We start from the raw sequence: 16,477 nt of genomic DNA on the forward strand, positions 1-16,477 counted from the left end.
CTTCACCTCCTGCCCAGTCCCCTGAACCCCAGTAGCTGAACATGCCGGGGATGCACGTGACTGTGGGGTGGGCCCTGCCTGCTGGGGCTTGTCCCGTGCAGCTGACAGACACGTAAGAGCTCGCGCATGCTGCGTCGGGCCTCCCTGAGCGGCCTGAGCACAGTGCCCAGGCACCCAGGCTTGCGCACGCGCATGTTGAGTGAGTCTTCTCCCAGCAGAGCTCAGACGCTGCAGTCCCCCACCCCCACCCCTCGTCATGCCCCTGAAGGTTCTAGGTTTTATCAAAGACGGAGGCGGTTTCCTCATAAGCCAGGGCTGTCGGGGAATTGAGGGTGAGGCCCTCTCAGCAGTCCCCACTGACATCTCTAGGATGGAAGGGGTTCCTGCCCAGAGCTCCCCACAGCCGGAGTGCAGACCCAATGCCTCCTCCCCGCCCCAAGGGTCTGCAGGAGATGCTCTGGGTGTAGAAGCCTTGGCCTTGGAAGTTGTGTGAGAAGAATCAGGCCTCTGTGATTGTCCAACAGCCCAGAAGGAACGAAACTTTCATATCTGTTTCCCAGATTGGGAAACTGAGGCCCAGGGTCTCACCACAAGTAGAGGAAGGAGCCCAGGTGTGAACCTGGGTCTCTGCAGGGAAACCCGGGCTTCCCCCCAACCCACATGCACACGGAGCAGACTGCCTGGCAGAACCTGGCAGAGCCTGAGAGGCCCCTGCACCCTCCAGGTCACACTGAAGTCTGTGTCGCAGCCCTCATCCCAGGGCTTTCCGGCCCTGGTACCCCGACATCTGGGTTGGGACCGTCCCGTGTGCTATGGGGTGTTGAGCCGCATCCCTGGCCTCCACCCACCTGATACCAGTAGCATTCTCTCCAGTCGTGACAACTAAAAATGTCCCCAGACATCGCAAATGTCCTTTGGGGAACACACTGCTCAGGTGAGCTCCCTGGTGTGGCCTGAGCGTCGATGGGAGCCGTGGAGGCGCAGAGTCGGGGTGCGGGGAGTCAGGGCCAAGCTGAGCCTTTTGTGTGTACCCCCCACCCCCAGTGACAGGAGAGTCCCCTCCCAGCCTCTCTAAAGAACTGACCAGCACGCTGGCCGGGGTCGGTGACGTCAGCTTCGATTCTGACAACCAGTTCCCCTTGGACGAACTCAAGATTGACCCCCTGACCCTGGACGGACTGCACATGCTCAATGACCCAGACATGGTCCTGGCCGACCCGGCCACCGAGGACACCTTCCGGATGGACCGTCTGTGAGCCGCACGCCCGGCACACGGCCGCCCAGCCCCCGGCTCCGTCACCCCACCGGTCAGTGGTCCCCACGGCGTCTCCCCAAGCCTGGGGACGGTGGCGCTCCGTCCCTCGCAAACGGCCGAGCTTGTGATTCTGAGCTTGCAATGCCGCCAAGCGCCCCAGCCCACCCGCCCGCCCGCCCCGATTGTCCACCTCCCGCGTGAGGCCGCGTGTCGTCGCCCCCGCGGACCCTCCCTCCCTGCTCTCTCGTCCCCATGTAAGATGCGGAAAGCGTGCTGGGCAGGGCCGCCGGCCTCGGGGGGCGCCGTGCTCTGTGACGGTGGTGGGATGAGGTGCATCTTGCGACTGTTGTCCAGCTCTCACTGCCTTCCTTTGTCCCCGGTCCCCCCACCCGCCCGCGCCCCCAGCCCTTGGTTAGGTAGCGAGCCAGCCCCACCCCGCCAAAAGGAGAAGGCGCCGGGGGCGGGGGGTGGGCGGACATGAAGCGGAAATAAACACTATTTGGACTGCTGTCTTTTATATTTCTGAGCACACGCAGAACACTAGACTCCATCCCACGGAGGTGGGATGCGAACATGTGAACGGAGCATGCGAAGCAGCTGCATCCCCCCCGGGGCCCAGTAGGGAAGCCCACGCCCCCGCCTCGCCACCCCCAGCTGGGCCCCTCGGTGGCCACTTCTGCTGCGAAATCCCCACCCAGGCCTGTCGGGGATGCACGTGGAGGCGGGGATCATTTCTAGGGGGTTTTGCGACTTGTTTCCTCTTTCTTTCTCTGTACCGTGGTCACTGTTAGTAGTATTTAAAGAATGGCCGGGGGGGCGGGTGGAGGCGGCCGGGGCAGTTTTTTGGTTTGTGTCTTTCGGTTTGTATTTACATTTTGGTTATAGATGAACAACTGACTCCTTCAAGCCAGCACTTGCCTGAGAGCATGTTTTTATTCTAGAAATCCAACGTTATAACATTTGTAAGCTAACTGGAAGCGGTCTGCTGCCTGCCCGGGTCTGAGCTGCATCTCTGGCCTTTTTACTTCTGCTCCGTTATCCCAAAACAGAAGGACGTGAGGTTGGGCTGGGCTCGCTGGCCTGGGTGGGCACTCTGGCAGAAGCTGGCAGCAGCGGCCAGAGGGGCCTCTGCTCTGATCCCTAACGGACTTCTGGGAAGGAGCCCCAGCTTCCATCAGGGGTCTCGTGAAGACCCAGCTCTGCCCGGCCTTCCCAAAGGTGCCAGCCAGTCCTCAGGGCAGGCCTGTCCTAGACCCCATGGCTGGCGGCAGCAGCCGCGGCCCCTCTGTTCTGAGATGCCCCGGAGACGAGCTTGTCCTCAGCACCCCCATCCCGAGGTCCAGCTGACATTCATCCCCTCCCACCATCCCGCCATCTCTTTTGTAGCCCTTCCTGGCAGGGCTGGATTTGGAGGCAAAGAGCAGTGTGCATTTTAGCGGCTGGTTTCCAGGTGCTTCTCAGAGTGCCTCAGGAGGCCCAGGTGACCATCCATCGGGGCTCACTGGCGCACCAGGGGCCATCCGTCTGCCCTGCAGGCCCTGCGAGGGGGCGACAGGGCTGGCTTTGTGTTCTGTCAGTTGCTTTGGAATAGGAACGTCCGTTTCATTCCCTCCGACATCGCATCTCGAGTTCTTACTCGCTCCTCCGCCTGCCAGCAGGGCTGGCACCTCCTGCCTGGTGCGTTTCCGCCTCCGTCGGGGTCTTGGGAGCGCCCGCCTCTATCTGTGGGAGCCAGATTTGATCCTAGCGACCATCCCTCTCTCTTGTTCCCTGGCCGGGCTCTTAGCATGTGGCCAAGTGGCCGCGTGGCCCCACAGACGGGAAGCCCCCTGTCCTCGGTCACTTGGCCTCCGCCGCTGTTGTCTGGACTGGAGTTAGGTTTAGTGTCAGTCCATCCAGGTCAAGGGCCCGTCTTCTTTCCAGGGCTGGGGGCAAAGAGTGAGGACTCTCTCTTTTTTTTAAAGAAAAACTACATGTATGTACATAGAAGGGTTTGATTACCATTAGACTTGTATGTAGAACTTTTTTTAAAAAATGGCCTTAATAAAATTACAAGCAACCTTCCTGGATGCAATTTTCAAACAAGGAGTTGGGGACCCCGTGAGGGAGCCCCGCCAGCCCACATTTCCCATCTGCCCAGCAGTGGGTTCTTGGTGCAGATGGGCAGGGAAGCAGGGACTGTCCAGCCCCATGGCCTGTTTCTGGCATCCCTAGGCCAGGAGCACAGGTGACACTGTATTAACACGGCAGCCTCAGCCCATGAGGGGCGTAGGTGCAGAGCTTTCCCAGGGAGGGGAGCCAGCCAGGAGCCAGAGGCCAGGCGTCCTCAAAGGGTTCACTGCCCCCTCCTGGGCCTGGGCAGGCCTCTGGGGGTCTACAACAGGGAATTTGGGGTTTTTTCTTAAATATCATTTCTCTATTAAATATTGAATATGAGTAGCCAAGACTTTTAGAAACAGGACAGCTTAAGGGAATCAGCCCTTTGACTTGTGACGTGAAAATACTGTGATTTCAGACGAGCTGCGCCGTGAGGGGTGAGCTGGAGCCCCTGCGTCGTGTATATAGACCCGCTCGCTGTGGCCGAGCCCCCCTCAGCTGTGCAAACCTTTCCTCCGGGAGCGTGAGCCAACCAGCGTGTCCCCACCTGCCTCAGTTTACCCTCTGTCCCCTGAGCCCCCAGGGTGGTAAATTTGTTCCCCCGTGAGGCTCCATGGACCGAGGATGAGACCTGGGGTCAGCCTGTCTCTGTGTTCCCCAGAGAAGAGAGTTCATGCCCCTGGTCCCCACCCTCCGCCTGTCAGCATCACCCCCTGCAGTGCCCAGGGTTGACTTGGGGAAGGAGGAGTCTCATGGGGGTCACATCCCTGTCACAGGTACCCGTGAGGACCTCCCCCCGCACCGTGCCCTTAGCAGAGGGAAGACAGGCAGCACTGTTTGGGGTACCCTGCAGCCCCCCCCCCAGCTTTCCTTGCACGCCTTGCTTCCCCCCAGCGCTCTTCCGGGCAAGAAGGGTAGGCGCCAGTCCCCTGGGGCAGGGGGCCCTGAGACCCTCAGTGGAAAGCTCAGGGGGCAGGTCGACCCTTCAGCAAAATTTGGAGGCCCACGGCCAGTGGTATCCAAAAACCAGTCAGGCTTCCCTGTGGGGACAAGTACACAGCAGAAGGGACCCTAATTGCGTTTGGTCCAGCCCCCAACCCCAGTGTGGTGCACGGAGTTCCCTGGGACCAGGCCTGCGAGGCTGGAAGGCAAGGGCAGGTGTGTGTGTTTGCAGCCCTTTCCCCAGCAACGCCTCCATTCACTGGGAGTGCTTGGCCGGCCTTTGCGGCCTGTGTGCTGTTATCTCCTTGTGGGTGTTGAGGGCTGGGCAGGAGGGTTCTGACGTCGTAGGTGTGTTTGACCTGACTTCTTCAGGCAGCCGACCTCCCAGGAGGGCGGCCAGCCAAGTGGGCCCGTCGTGAGGCCTGTGTGTCACAGTGGCGCGGGCAAGGACAGCTGTCCATCTGTCCGTCCATCAGATGCTGTGAGACTCCTGCATGGAGGGCGAGACGTCCCGTGTCGTCCATCCATCCTGCTGGGGTGGGTGTCCAGTTTGGGGGCTGCGTGCATGCTGGGTGCTGGCCATGGCCTGGTCACAGGGGACGGGAGTAGGTACGTACGAGGCCCATGGAGGTGCTGGGTGGGACTCAAGCAGCAGGGGTGACCCCCCTCTGTCCAGCCTCCTGGGCCTAATGAGCCCCCATGATCACCTTCTCCTAGAGAAAACTTTGTTGACCTGGAGGCCTCCAGGCAGCTGAGAACGCCTGGGATGGTACACCCCTCCCCAGACCTCCACATCTCAGCCCACCCTGAGCTAGTTCATAACCAAACTTGCTGCCAAACTCCTGCCCCCAACTGGATTCTGAGTCTTCTGCATTTCCAAAGAAGGCATCCCCACCCCAGGGTGCAGGCTGGGTGTGGTGAGGCCTGGTGGGGTCAGGAGACCCCCGCCCCCAGCCCTGACACAGCAGTAGCAGCACCCATCGCCCTCACTGGGTTCTGAGGGAGCTGTAGTCAGAGTCCTCAGGGTGCCCTTGGCGTAGTGTTGGGGCACAGGGGTGCAAGGTCAAGGGTACCCTGCTGCTCTTGGGCCTGGCCTACCACCCCTGCAGGTGACGCTTCAGGTGAGGGAGCTGTGGCCACCTGAGCTCCACGCCCCCCCCCCACGTGACCTGAAGAGCTGGGGGAGGTTTTGGCACCTCGCCTACCCTGGGAGGCTTGCCTGGGGTGAGTGGGCAGACAGGTCTGTTTCTGCCCGAGTTCTCCGTGGACCCTGGGCCCCCATCCCCTGGGGGTCTCGCATCCTATGACAGGGGTCCTTGGGACATTCCTTTGTCAGGCCCTGCCCGGCCAGCTTGGCCTGAACCAACTCTTTTTGGCTTCCTCGGCTTTTGGGGGTCCTGGCTGCGTGGGGCTCAGGTACCTCTCCTAACCGTTGGTGTGCCACAGGTGGCTGGCCACAGATAAGAGTTCTACCCCAATGGAGGTGCGGTGACCTGCACCCCCAGGCCTAGGCGCTGGGGTACTCCTGAAGGCGCCGGGGGGCAGACAAGACCCTTGTGACCCGGGCCTCGGTTCCCTCTTGTCATTAGCTCAGGCCCACAGGTCTCAGGGCCCCAGGCTCACCCCAGGCAGGGGCTGGACGTCAGGGACTGGTTCCAGACAGCTCCCTCTGCCTCCTGCCCTCCTGGCCAGTGCCCAACACCCTGTCCCGAGGAGCCAGTGACACTTGGGTTGCCCCCATCTTGCAGGGTTGTGGAATTTGGGGGTAATCGATGCCCAGCCTGTCATTTCTGACCTCCTGCCAACCGGGGACAAGGGGACACAGCTGTGGCATTTGCTACCAGACTCTGGAAGGGAGGGCTTTGGCAGTCAAGGTCCACTGACCCCGCCATGCCCTCCGTTGGAAACTGCCCCTGCCCCTCCAGGGACTGGGCACTGATATATGCAAACCTGCCAGTCCAAGCCCTGTCCCACTCATGTCCCTCTTTCCCCCAGGCTGGCTCTGCCCCCACCCCCAGCATGTACATTGTGCTGTAGATGTCCCGTGGGCCGCACGCGTGGGTGCCCATGGCGGGCGGGGGCGGGCGCTCAGGGCGCACTCGGCCGGCCCCTGCCCATCCTCTCTGGCGTGGACGCTATCGTCTGTGTACCTTTGCATCCTTTGTAATGAAACGTAATAAAAATACAATGTTTTCATCTCTGCCTCCTCCCCTTTTTTCCTGCCCTCTTCTCCCCTCTGGAGGATGAACTGTGGGTGTTGCAGGTGCACCAGTCAGGAGCCACACAGGGGCCACACACACAGACACAGACACACGGACACGCAGGCATGAGCCCCTCACACACACACCCCAGGATCCTAGGGCAGACGCCCCAGGAGAGTGAGTGGGATGCAGCAGGGCCGGACACTCCTAGTCAGGTTTCTAGGGCCCCAGCCAGTCACGGGGGGAGAGAGTGGCAGGCCCCCAACTCTCCCAAGGCCTGAGTTTGGGGTCCCTGGCCTCTCCTCAGAGGCTCGACCCTTCCATCTCCCCGCAGCAGAGACCACAGCCGGCTTGCTCCGCCACACACACACTTTATTTTGTCCTCTTTGAGCCCCTCTCCCTCCCCACCAGGCCAGCTGCCTCTTGGGGCCGGGTGCTGATGGCCTCCCACAGTGAGGGCAGCCGTGAGGGTGGCCGTCATCCAGTGGCGGGTCCTCACCTGTGTCCCTAGGCCTGCAGCAGCCTCTGGACCTCGTAGTCCTCAGGGATGGTGTCTGTGGGGAGAGGGTGAGCAGGTGAGGGGGGGTGAGTCTGGGCGGTATGGACTCCCCACCTTCCCCAACAGGGTCCTCTTACCATTGCAGCGGTAGCGCAGGTTGGCCCAGATGATGTTCTCCTGGGAGAAGCAGAAGACTCCCAAGCGGCCTCCCCGCATGGTCGTGTCCAGGACCACATTGCTGTCCGCAACCAGCTCCGGGCCCTCGTAGAACCTCACTCTGCGGAGAAGGAACGGACTGTGATTCGGGGCCCTGGGCCAGGTGCCTCCTCCCCTCTCAGAGCGTCGGCATCCTGCCCCATGAGCTAGGCCCCCTCCTCTCTAGAAGAGGGGGCCGTATGTCTCCCTGCCTGGGCCATGCTCAGGGCAGAAGGGGCTCCTGACCTGAGCCTCAGTTTCCCTGTGTGAGAGGATGGACATCTAGGGCCCTGCACACAGTAGGTGCTAAGCGTAGTGCCTGGTCTTCCTGGCAGCGTAGAGTGGGGATTGAGAAACCAGGAGTGAGTGAGACCCCCCTACTGCTGTGTGCAGAGTCCAGAACCACCGGACCCTTGAGCCCAGACCACCCAAACTGGCCCTGCCTTTTCTGAGTCCAGGCTCCCCCATGTCTCACCTCTCCTCTGGCCCTGCCCCCTGAGCAGCTCCCCGGACGGCCTGGCCCCTCCCCCTGTGCTGGGAGGGGTATCATGCCCTGGGGCCAGACAGTTATTTCTAACTGCCTATATTATTCCCATTTTACAGATGAGGGGACCGAGGCCCCCTGAAGCACCCCCCTCCTTCCCTCAAGAGCCAGGGCAGAGCAGGGACTCCGGGCCCCCTGGCAGAGGGCGGGTTCCCACCTGATGTAGCCCACTTGGGGCCGGTGCTGCAGGAACCAGCGGTAGGATGTCTTGTCCTTCCAGCCCACATTGCGGGGGTCCTTCCACAGCAGCCGCACCTGTGACTCTGTGTCCCCCGTGTGCCACAGTGCATTCCGAAGGTGCTCCCCAGGGCCTGTGGAGGACTTCACGGCCTGCCACGCCGGAGAACAGGGGAGCGGGGGTCAGAGACCACACAGGCCACCAGAGCCCCCAGACAGGCAAGGAGCTGTGAGTCATAGAGGAGTGGTGGGGGGCCCCAGTATGCCTGGATGGGAGACCCATGAGAGAGCCTTGGGGGCCACGAGGAGCTTTGCAGTCAGGCTGTAGGGGCAGCAGTGGTTTGTGGGATAAACTTGAGTCTAGAGGACTTGGGGAATTCTAGGGTTTCAGTGAAATACTGGGGTCTATGGGGCCTGCAGGAGGATTTGGAACCTGAGGGAAAGTTTGGGGCTCTGTGAGAGGGTTTGGGGGCTTACAGAGAGATTGGGGGATCCCGGGGGAGTGTTTGAGGGCCTGTGGGAGGAACTAGGTAGAAAGACTTCTAGGTCCATAGAATGAGGCCGGGGGCTGTAAGGCTTTGGGGATCTGTGGGAGGGTTTGGGGCCTCCGAGTTGGCACTGAGACCAAGAGTTCAGGTAGGGCCCAGCACCTTGAGCTGGATGCCAGGCTCCGCCACTGCACGGAAGGGGTTTGCCTGCCAGTATGTCTGCTCCATCTGCTTCCACATGACCACATAGAAGCTGGAGCTGTCCTGGTAGCCAAAGATGAAACCCGCGTAGTCGTCATCCGTGACCGTGTTCACGTGGAACGTGCCTTCGAAGTCCACGCCATTGAAGGCTGTGTAACCTGGGGAGAGGAAGGGACGCTAGCCCCTGCCGCACCGGGGCCCAGAACCGCCCCCTGGCCCCGCCCCTCCAGAGTCCAGAACGCCCGACCCCTGAGCCCAGACCACCCAACCTGGCCCCGCCTTTCCTGAGTCCAGGCCCGCCCCGTCCCACCTCTCCTCTAGCCCCGCCCCCTGCACGGCCTGGCCCCTCCCCATGTCTCACCCACACCCAGGCCAGGGTCGCTGTTCATCGTCTGCACGATCTCCATCCCCTGGTGGGGTTCAAAGGAAGAAGGGCCTCAGGCCAGCCGTGTGGGCCTCGGCTCCCCGCCCCTAGCTTAGGACCCGCTGTGGCGGTCCTGGGCTCCCCCCACCTCCCGCCTGGGCCCCGCCCGCACCTGGTTGAGCACCACCCAGTTAGGGTCTATCTGCGCGTCGCCCTCGGGGTCCAGCACGACCGTCTGGAAGGCCCGGAAGTCGGTGAGGGTGACCTCAGCGTTCTCCGGACACACATCGATCTTGTCCACCACCTTGTCTGCATCAAAGTCTCCCTGGCACGCGTCGCCCACGCCGTCCCCTGAGAGGAGATGGGAGGCCCCCCCACCGTAGTAGAATCAGCTCCAGGCCCCGCCCCAGGCCTGGCCACGCCCACACAGGCTACCGGCCCTGCCCACACCATGTCTCCAGCTCTGCTCACACGTGCCACTGGCCCCACCATGCCCACCCCAAATCTCACCCTAGTGGCTCCACACTAGCCCCATCCCCACCACAGGCCCTGCACCCTGCCTTACGGTCCACGTCTTCCTGGCCCGGATTCGGCACCAGGCGGCAGTTGTCCCGACTGTCGGGGACCCCATCGTTGTCATCATCGTCGTCGCAGGCGTCACCCTGGCCATCGTGGTCTGAGTCCTGCTGGGCGCTGTTGGGCACTGTGGGGCAGTTGTCCCGCGAGTCCTGGTGCCCATCCCCATCCCTAGAGTGGGTGGGTGGGGCAGAGACAATGAGACCCCAGAAAGCTGGATCAAGGGCTGCCCACCCTGGGTGCCCACCTCAGCCCCAGATGTCCTCCTTACTGGTCTTGGTCGCTGTCACAAGCATCTCCCACAAAGTCGTGGTCCACATCCCTCTGTGGGCGGGGGAATGTTGTAGATGTCCTTAATCAGGGCAGAAGAATTCAGAAGCCTCCCGCCCACCCCCAGTTCCAGAGCCAAGGTCCTTCCTCACGTGGAGGAACACCACCCCACCCCCCCAGGCTGCTGGGACTGGGCTGGAGTCTTGTCAATCAGCCTGGTGCTTACCCCAGGGGTCTGACCCAGCTGGGGTCTGGCCTGCCCTCACCTGGTCTGCGTTGCTCTTCTGAGGACAGTTGTCACAGGCATCCCCTACACCATCGCCATCACTGTCCTTCTGGTCTGAGTTGGGCACCCTGGGGCAGTTGTCCACTGCGTTGCGGATCCCTGCGGGAAGCAGAAGGACAGAACAGGATCCCAAGATTAGGACGGGGCCAGGCTGACTTCAGCAGGGAAGGTGCAGCCCTGGGGCTAGCTTGGGACAGAGTCCCACCCCATCTTTGGCTCCCAATAACAACAAAGTTAAACCAAGTATTCATGCCCAGTCACCAGCCTCCTAGAGACTAAATGAATGGATGGCGGTGAGGGGACTAGCTCTGTGAATGTACCACCTCGAGTCTCTGCCCAGATGTAAAAATGGTACCTCCTCAGCCCTAAACCCCAGGCTCACGTCTCTGTCCTCTTATTTCCTCCCTGCAGCATCTAACACAGGGACCACCTTCCCCTCCTCCAAAAGTTCCTTCCTTTTCTCCTCGGCATCATATCCCAGCTTGCATTTTGCTGCCCGCCGGAGCATGGTCCACGGTCCCTGGAGCCCTAGGCGAGCACACCCCCTCCGGCTTCCAAAGGAGGCCGAGCCCCGCCCAGCCAAGCCCCGCCCCTTGGTGCCAGCCCTTCCCTCTCCTCTCCCCCCTGCCACAGAGCTCACGGTCGCCGTCTATGTCGTCGTCGCAGGCGTCGCCTCGGCCGTCGTTATCTGTGTCCTTCTGATCGTCGTTCTTCTGGGACTGGCAGTTGTCGCATGCATCGCCCCACTTGTCGCCGTCCGCATTGCGCTGGTCTGGGTTCCGCACCAGCGGGCAGTTGTCCTAGAGGTCAGGGCCGGTTGGGAATAGTCAGGCCTAGAAAGGCAAATGTCACTCCCCCGACTGTCCGTCTCCGAGGCCCCGCCTCCTCTGCAGGGAACCCCCTATCCCTCTGGGACCCGTGAGATTAGCCTCTAAGGCCACACCCCTCACTCGAGCCGAGCCCCCATCTAGTCTCACCTAGGCCCCCGCTTTTGCCCCACCTTCTCGTTGAGGACGCCGTCCCCGTCGGCATCCGGGTCGCAGGCGTCTCCGATGCCGTCGCGATCCACGTCCTCCTGCCCTGAGTTGGGCACCGTCACGCAGTTGTCCTAGGGGTGGGCGCGGCGGGCATGAGGGGCGCTGCCGGGGAGCCCCGCCCACCCTCATACCAGGCCTCGCCCTTCAGACCCCGCCCACCTTTCGGCACTGGCGCTCTGAGCAGCGCAGCTTCTCGTCGGGAAAGCCGTCCAAATCTGTGTCGCTGCCGCAGAAGACCCCGTTGCCAGCCCAGCCGACACCGCACTGCGGGTGGGGGAGTGAGTGGGTGCTCCGGCGTGGCCCCACCCCCGGACCCTCATCGTACGCCCCTCCTTGGCCCGCTCGCACTCACCACGCAGGATCGCGACCCATCACGCTCCAGGACGCAGTCGGCCTTCTCGTGGCACGGGCTGGGCGTGCCGTCGGGGCAGAAGCGCTGTGCGCGCCGACGACAGCCTGATGCCTGGTCTCCCACGAAGCCGGGCTGGCACGGGCCGCACTGGAAGGAGCCCTGAACCCGGGCCACAGGAGGTCAGCCCCCCCGCCCCCCGCACGCCTGACACTTCGCGTCCCATCCTCCATCTCTCAGTCCTTCCCCTCTCCTCCCAGGCCTTACCAGGGTATTGACGCATACGGAGTTGGGGACGCAGTTATGCTGCCCGGTCTCACACTCGTTAATGTCCGTGCAAACCTGGGTGGGAGGGAGGGCAGAGGTCACTGATCCTACGCAGATACCCCCAGACCTCCCACGCGGTTCACATCTCCTCTGAATCCTACCTCTCCCCTACATCTTGCCTCCAAGCCCGACCATCCCTGACGTGGACCCTTAACTTCCTCTGTTCCCCAGACTCCGGTCCCTATGCCCTCCCGCTGGAGCGAGGCAGGAAAAGGCTGCGAGGCTGGAGGTCGAGTTTACTCAACAAAATGCCCCCCACCCCAACATGCTCCTCCTGGCTCCCCACCCCAACCCCCCACGGCCCTCACCTGCTTATTGGCCTTGGCGAAGGCCAGCCCCACGCCCTCGTGGGTAGGGCCGCTGTACCCCGGCGGGCAAGCCTCGCAGCGGAAGCCCGGACTGGTGTTGATGCAGCGGACGTGGGGGAAGCAGGGATGGGCGTTGCACTGGGGGAAGAAGGGCCCCGGAGGGTCAGAGGACGGACGTATAGCTGGGCCTCCCCGAGAGAGGCTTCTCAGGGCTTATTGGGCTTGTACTTGTAAAGTTCAAGGGCCGTCAGCTAGCTCTTGGGGGGCGGGGAGTGCCATGTGGGGCAGAGGCCACTGTCCCAGGGGTCACACACGGCTTTGCCTTGATGTGGGAAGGGGCAAGACCAGGCGGGGAACAGAGCGTGCCTGAGGGGATCTGTTCCTGGGACCCGGTGGGCTGGGTGCTCATGGGCGGGGGAAGACATTTTGAGGGCGGGCGTCCCCAGAGGAGGCGGGAAGTGGTCGTCGGGGCGTGCGTGCCCGGCGGTGAGGAGGCTGTCGGGGCGGGAGCCCCCCGGTGGTGGAAGGGTGGCTGGGGTCGGCGGCTCCCGGCGGTGAGGGGGGTCGTTGAGGCGGACGTCACCGGCTACGGAGGAAGTCGTCGGGATGGGCGTCCCAGGTGGAGAGGGGGGTGGTAGTGGTGGGTGTCCCCCGGCGGTGGGGAGGTCGTCTGGACCTGCGCCCCTGGAGATGAGGGGGCTCTCCGGGAGAGCACCCCCAGCGGATGAGGAGTTCGTCGGGGCGGTGGGGAGCTGTGGGGTCACGCGTTGGGGGATCGTCTGGGCGGTGGTGACGGACGCACCTCGTTGACATCGGCGCAGTGCGAGCCGTTGCCGTTGAAGCCTGCGGGGCAGGGTCCGCAGCGCGGGCCGCTTGCTGTCTCGGTACAAGCCACGCCGGGGAAGCAGAAGCCGGGCGCGCACTGGCTTAGGGGCCTCACGCTCAGTCTGGGGGTGCGCGCGGGTTGCATCCCTGCGGGGGTGGGGCGGGAATGGTTAGGGTCACGCCCAGGGGTGGAGCCTGGGGGGGATGGCCCCTGAGGGCGTGGTGAGATCCTGGTTGTTCTGCGACCCCGCCTCGTACTGAGCGCTCTGCCCGCCAGGTCTCTCCAGTATCTGGATCTCTGCGCCCGTACGTTTTTTGCTTCTCCCTCCGCGACTCTCCACCTCCCAGCATCTCTCGCAAGGTTTCTGGCACTTTTGGGGTCTCCCCTTCCCGTAGTCTCTGTCTCCCCTTCCTGTTTCTCTCTCTCCATCCCTCAACCAATCTCTCCATCTCTGTCAGCCTCCATCTTCTCTGTCTCTTTTCCTCCCGGTCTGTCCTTCGCTCTCTGTCTCTGTCTCCCCATCTCTTCTCACTCCCCCGCCGCCCAGTCTCTGCCGCCCCAGCTGTGCTCACCGCACGCGTCACACTCCATCACCGTGTTTTTCAGAAACGTGATCTCCTTGACCTTTGGTGCAAGGGGGATGGGGTGTGGTCAGCGGGTCCATTCCTCTCCTCCCCCGTCGGGTCTCCCCTCTCCCTCTCTCAAACTCCCTTCCCGCAGACCCACCCACTCGGCCCGGGCCCCCTCCCCACGGACTCCCTACCCCGAGATCCCTACTCTCCTAGCCCCTCTCTTCCTTCCCTGGGATTCCCTTCCCCCCTCACGGTTCCCTACCCCTCTCCCGCGGAACCCCCTTTCCCTGGGACCCCTCTTTTTCCTCTTTTCCATAACTCTGGGCCCTCTTCACCTCCACCAGGATCCCCTTCTCCAGTCCTCCCCCCACTCCTCCACACTCCCCTACCTCCGAGACCCCCTTCCCCTCTTCCAAGCCTCTCTGTGCCAAACCGGCACCCCCGTCCCCCCAACCCCGGCAGGCACCTGCTGCCGCAGCAGTTCCCGCACATCCTGCAGCGCCGCGTTGGTCTCCTGTAGTTCGCGTAGCATCTGCGGGCCCAGGTCTGCACCTGCGCTGACAGGGGGCGCTGGTGGGGCGTCGGGGACCGGAGACCCCCATCACCACCCCTCACACCGCCGCGGCAGGGACCCCTGACGCCCACCCCATTTCCTGAGCCTCTGCCCCGCTGCCTGCTTTCTCCGCCCCGCACGCCCCGGCGAACAGTCCCCGAGTCCCAAGAAGCCGCGACCCCAGGCCTCCCGCGAGTCCTGTCCGTTTGGGGGTCAGGCGCGGCTTACCCAGCGGGATCTGCCCCTGGCCCGATGCGCCGAGGGCAGCCAGGGTGAGCAAGAGAACGCGGGCGGCGGTGAGGACCATGACGGCGGCGGGGAGCTGGACAGCGGCTCTCTCTCTGCCGCCCACGAGGCCCGCGTGTCCTATTTATGCCGGCGGCGCGGCCGGCCCCGGGGACGGCCCTCCGCGGCCCTGCCCAGCGTCCAGCCTCAAGGTAAACAGACGGCGCTGGCCTCCGCGTTCAAGGCCCCGCCCAGCGCGGCTGAACCCGGATCCGGCGGGGAAACTGAGTCACGGGGGGAGGGCTTGTGCGGGGGTTATTGGGGCGGGGAATCAAGCGGGACCGCCCTCCAGCCCTCTCATTCGCTTATCTGAGTGATGGTTGCGTGCCAAGACTCGGGCATAGCTGGGAACGAAGTGATCGCCACAGTGGCGCCCCTCAGCTCACACTTGGGGAAACTGAGTCAAGAGTGGCTGAAGGTTAGGACTCACCTCCTCCCCCAACCCCTTTCTGATCTCTCTCTGCGGTTCTCAAGCTGGTGAGTAGGGGAGGGGGGCAGCCTGGTCGCCCAGGGGCCGGAGTCCACTCAGTCTCCCAATCTGTGCACTGGGCTGTGTGTGTGTCCCTCCCCAGCAGGAGGGTGAGCAAATTAAAGGACTGTGGCTGGAGGAGATCTGAGCGGGGGAGGCCCTGTGCTTCTGTTTGTCGAGACTTTGCCATACCATCCAAGCTCCAGTCCAGCTCTGTGGGAACAGCCTGTAATAAAAATAGAAATTACTGCTAATCAGGAAAATCCTCCCAGCCCAGCCATGCTCTTAAGCTACAAAACATCTCTGTTTTCTGGAGTTAACCCTCTTTGCCCCTACCCTCCAGCATTTGCAGCCTCTATTCTATAGGCAGGGAAACTGAGGACCAGAGACAGGAAGTGACTAGCCTAGGGCCACTGAGAGGGGCAGGGATGAAGCCAGGGTAGGTTCCTTGCCAGGTTTGTTCTCATGGGAGGTTGCAGAGAAGTCACCGAGGGCTTCCTGGAGGAGGTGGCAAGGAAACCTAAAGGAAAGGAAGACTCAGATCAGCAGAGACAAAAAGGTGAGGACGGTTCTGGCAGAGTGAAGCATGTGGAGCTTGGAGGTGGGGAAATTTCAGGCACATTCATTATTCTCAAACATGCATTGAGAACCTACTGTGTGCCGTGTCCTGTGCAGGACGCTGGGGACACAGAGTGAACAAGCCGGACTGGGCCCCTCCCTTGTGGGGAACCCAGGTTGGTGGGGAAGCAGCTACATGTAATCATCCCAAGGGGCCAGGACTGTGGTGGGGGATGCACAGGCAGCAGTGGGAGCTCCAAGAAGGTGCCTGACCCAGCTTGGGGTGGCAGGGGGAGTCTGGGCAGGCTTCTTAGAGGAGGAGGAGGGAACACCAAGCTAGGACCAGGAAAGTGAGGAGGCCATGGCCAGATAAAGAGATGGTGGAAAGGCATTCCAGGTAGAGGAACAGCATGTGAAAAGGCCTTGAGGCAAAAATGAGCCTGGTCTGATGGACAGATTGATCTCAGGGTAGAGAAATCTTGGGGCTCAGGAGAAGTAATACCAGTGGGGCAGGGCTTGCACTGTCTTCTGAGGGCAATGGGGAGCCACAGAGGGTGAGTGAGGAGTGGTGGGTCTGGAGGGGAGGCTGGGTAGGAACAGCCGATCCCAGCCTGGGCACTTCCAGTGAAGTACCACAGGCCCGTGCCCTGATGCCTGTGGCAGGACCGTGAGCTCACCTCCTGTTTTCCTTGGCGTCGGGCACACCTGGGGGCCACTCCCGGTTGGTGCTGGAATTCTTGGGAAAACCACGCCTCCAGCAAGGGCTGTAGGCTTGCGTGTGCCTCATGCAGCTGGGACAAGGGCACATGGAAGCCAGGCCCCCACCACAGGCTTGGCATGGGACTGCGGCTTGGACACACGCGGCCTTGTTCACGGCCCGGCCATGAGGGGATGCAGGGAAGGACATTCTAGGCAGAGGGAACGGCAAAGGCAGAGGTCCTTAAGATGCCCCAGTCTGCAGATCAGACAACAGAGGCCTGGAGACATGGGCAATCTGGTTTCATGCTCCTGCCTCCTGGATCCCATCGGCCCTGAAGTCCCCCTTCCAAGCAGCCAGCCCCCTCCTCCCACGCACACCTCGGCAGCCTCACATTACAC

The 16,477-nt window shown here is 62.5% G+C and overlaps 2 protein-coding genes across 9 annotated transcripts in view; one reads left to right on the forward strand and one right to left on the reverse strand.

The window, feature by feature from the left end:
* The window catches only part of CRTC1 (CREB regulated transcription coactivator 1), a 74,125-nt gene extending 72,363 nt beyond the window's left edge, over positions 1–1,762 (forward strand). For 6 of the 7 annotated variants that reach the window (XM_082649884.1, XM_082649878.1, XM_082649880.1 and 3 more), the window contains one exon: positions 1,045–1,762. In XM_082649884.1, the coding sequence (XP_082506010.1) occupies positions 1,045–1,256 (212 nt within the window). In that variant the 3' untranslated portion in view covers positions 1,257–1,762. The remainder of the gene's footprint in view (positions 1–1,044) is intronic. The other variant, XM_082649881.1, reaches the window with a different exon arrangement.
* A 5,093-nt stretch (positions 1,763–6,855) lies between these two features.
* Positions 6,856–14,421, reverse strand: COMP (cartilage oligomeric matrix protein). 2 transcript variants are annotated; one of them, XM_082651712.1, is made up of 19 exons: positions 14,296–14,421; positions 13,981–14,066; positions 13,515–13,566; positions 12,919–13,088; positions 12,117–12,254; positions 11,749–11,823; positions 11,485–11,643; positions 11,292–11,396; positions 11,096–11,203; positions 10,736–10,895; positions 10,076–10,194; positions 9,811–9,863; positions 9,529–9,710; positions 9,136–9,314; positions 8,961–9,009; positions 8,561–8,757; positions 7,891–8,063; positions 7,132–7,271; positions 6,856–7,049 (listed from the first exon to the last, which is right to left on the reverse strand). In XM_082651712.1, exons 1-19 carry the CDS (start codon positions 14,372–14,374, stop codon positions 7,003–7,005), a joined length of 2,271 nt encoding a protein of 756 aa, XP_082507838.1. In that variant the 5' UTR covers positions 14,375–14,421; the 3' UTR covers positions 6,856–7,002. The 2 variants fall into 2 exon arrangements, with proteins under 2 accessions (XP_082507838.1, XP_082507837.1); XM_082651711.1 differs by having other exon boundaries at positions 13,981–14,084; positions 14,296–14,378.
* Between the last annotated feature and the right edge of the window lie 2,056 nt (positions 14,422–16,477).

The sequence above is a fragment of the Grampus griseus genome (genome assembly GCF_964374135.1).
Source record: "Grampus griseus genome assembly, chromosome: 3".
NCBI classification, from domain to species: Eukaryota; Metazoa; Chordata; class Mammalia; order Artiodactyla; family Delphinidae; genus Grampus; species Grampus griseus.

Excerpts from the sequence above, each read along its gene's own strand:
- COMP (XM_082651711.1), bottom strand. The coding sequence starts at position 14,374 with ATGGTCCTCACCGCCGCCCGCGTTCTCTTGCTCACCCTGGCTGCCCTC. Across the intron at positions 11,644-11,748 it reads CCGTATGCGTCAATACCCTG|GGCTCCTTCCAGTGCGGCCC; the intron begins GTAAGGCCTGGG and ends GCCCGGGTTCAG. Across the intron at positions 10,195-10,735 it reads CGACGACATAGACGGCGACC|GGATCCGCAACGCAGTGGAC; the intron begins GTGAGCTCTGTG and ends TGCTTCCCGCAG.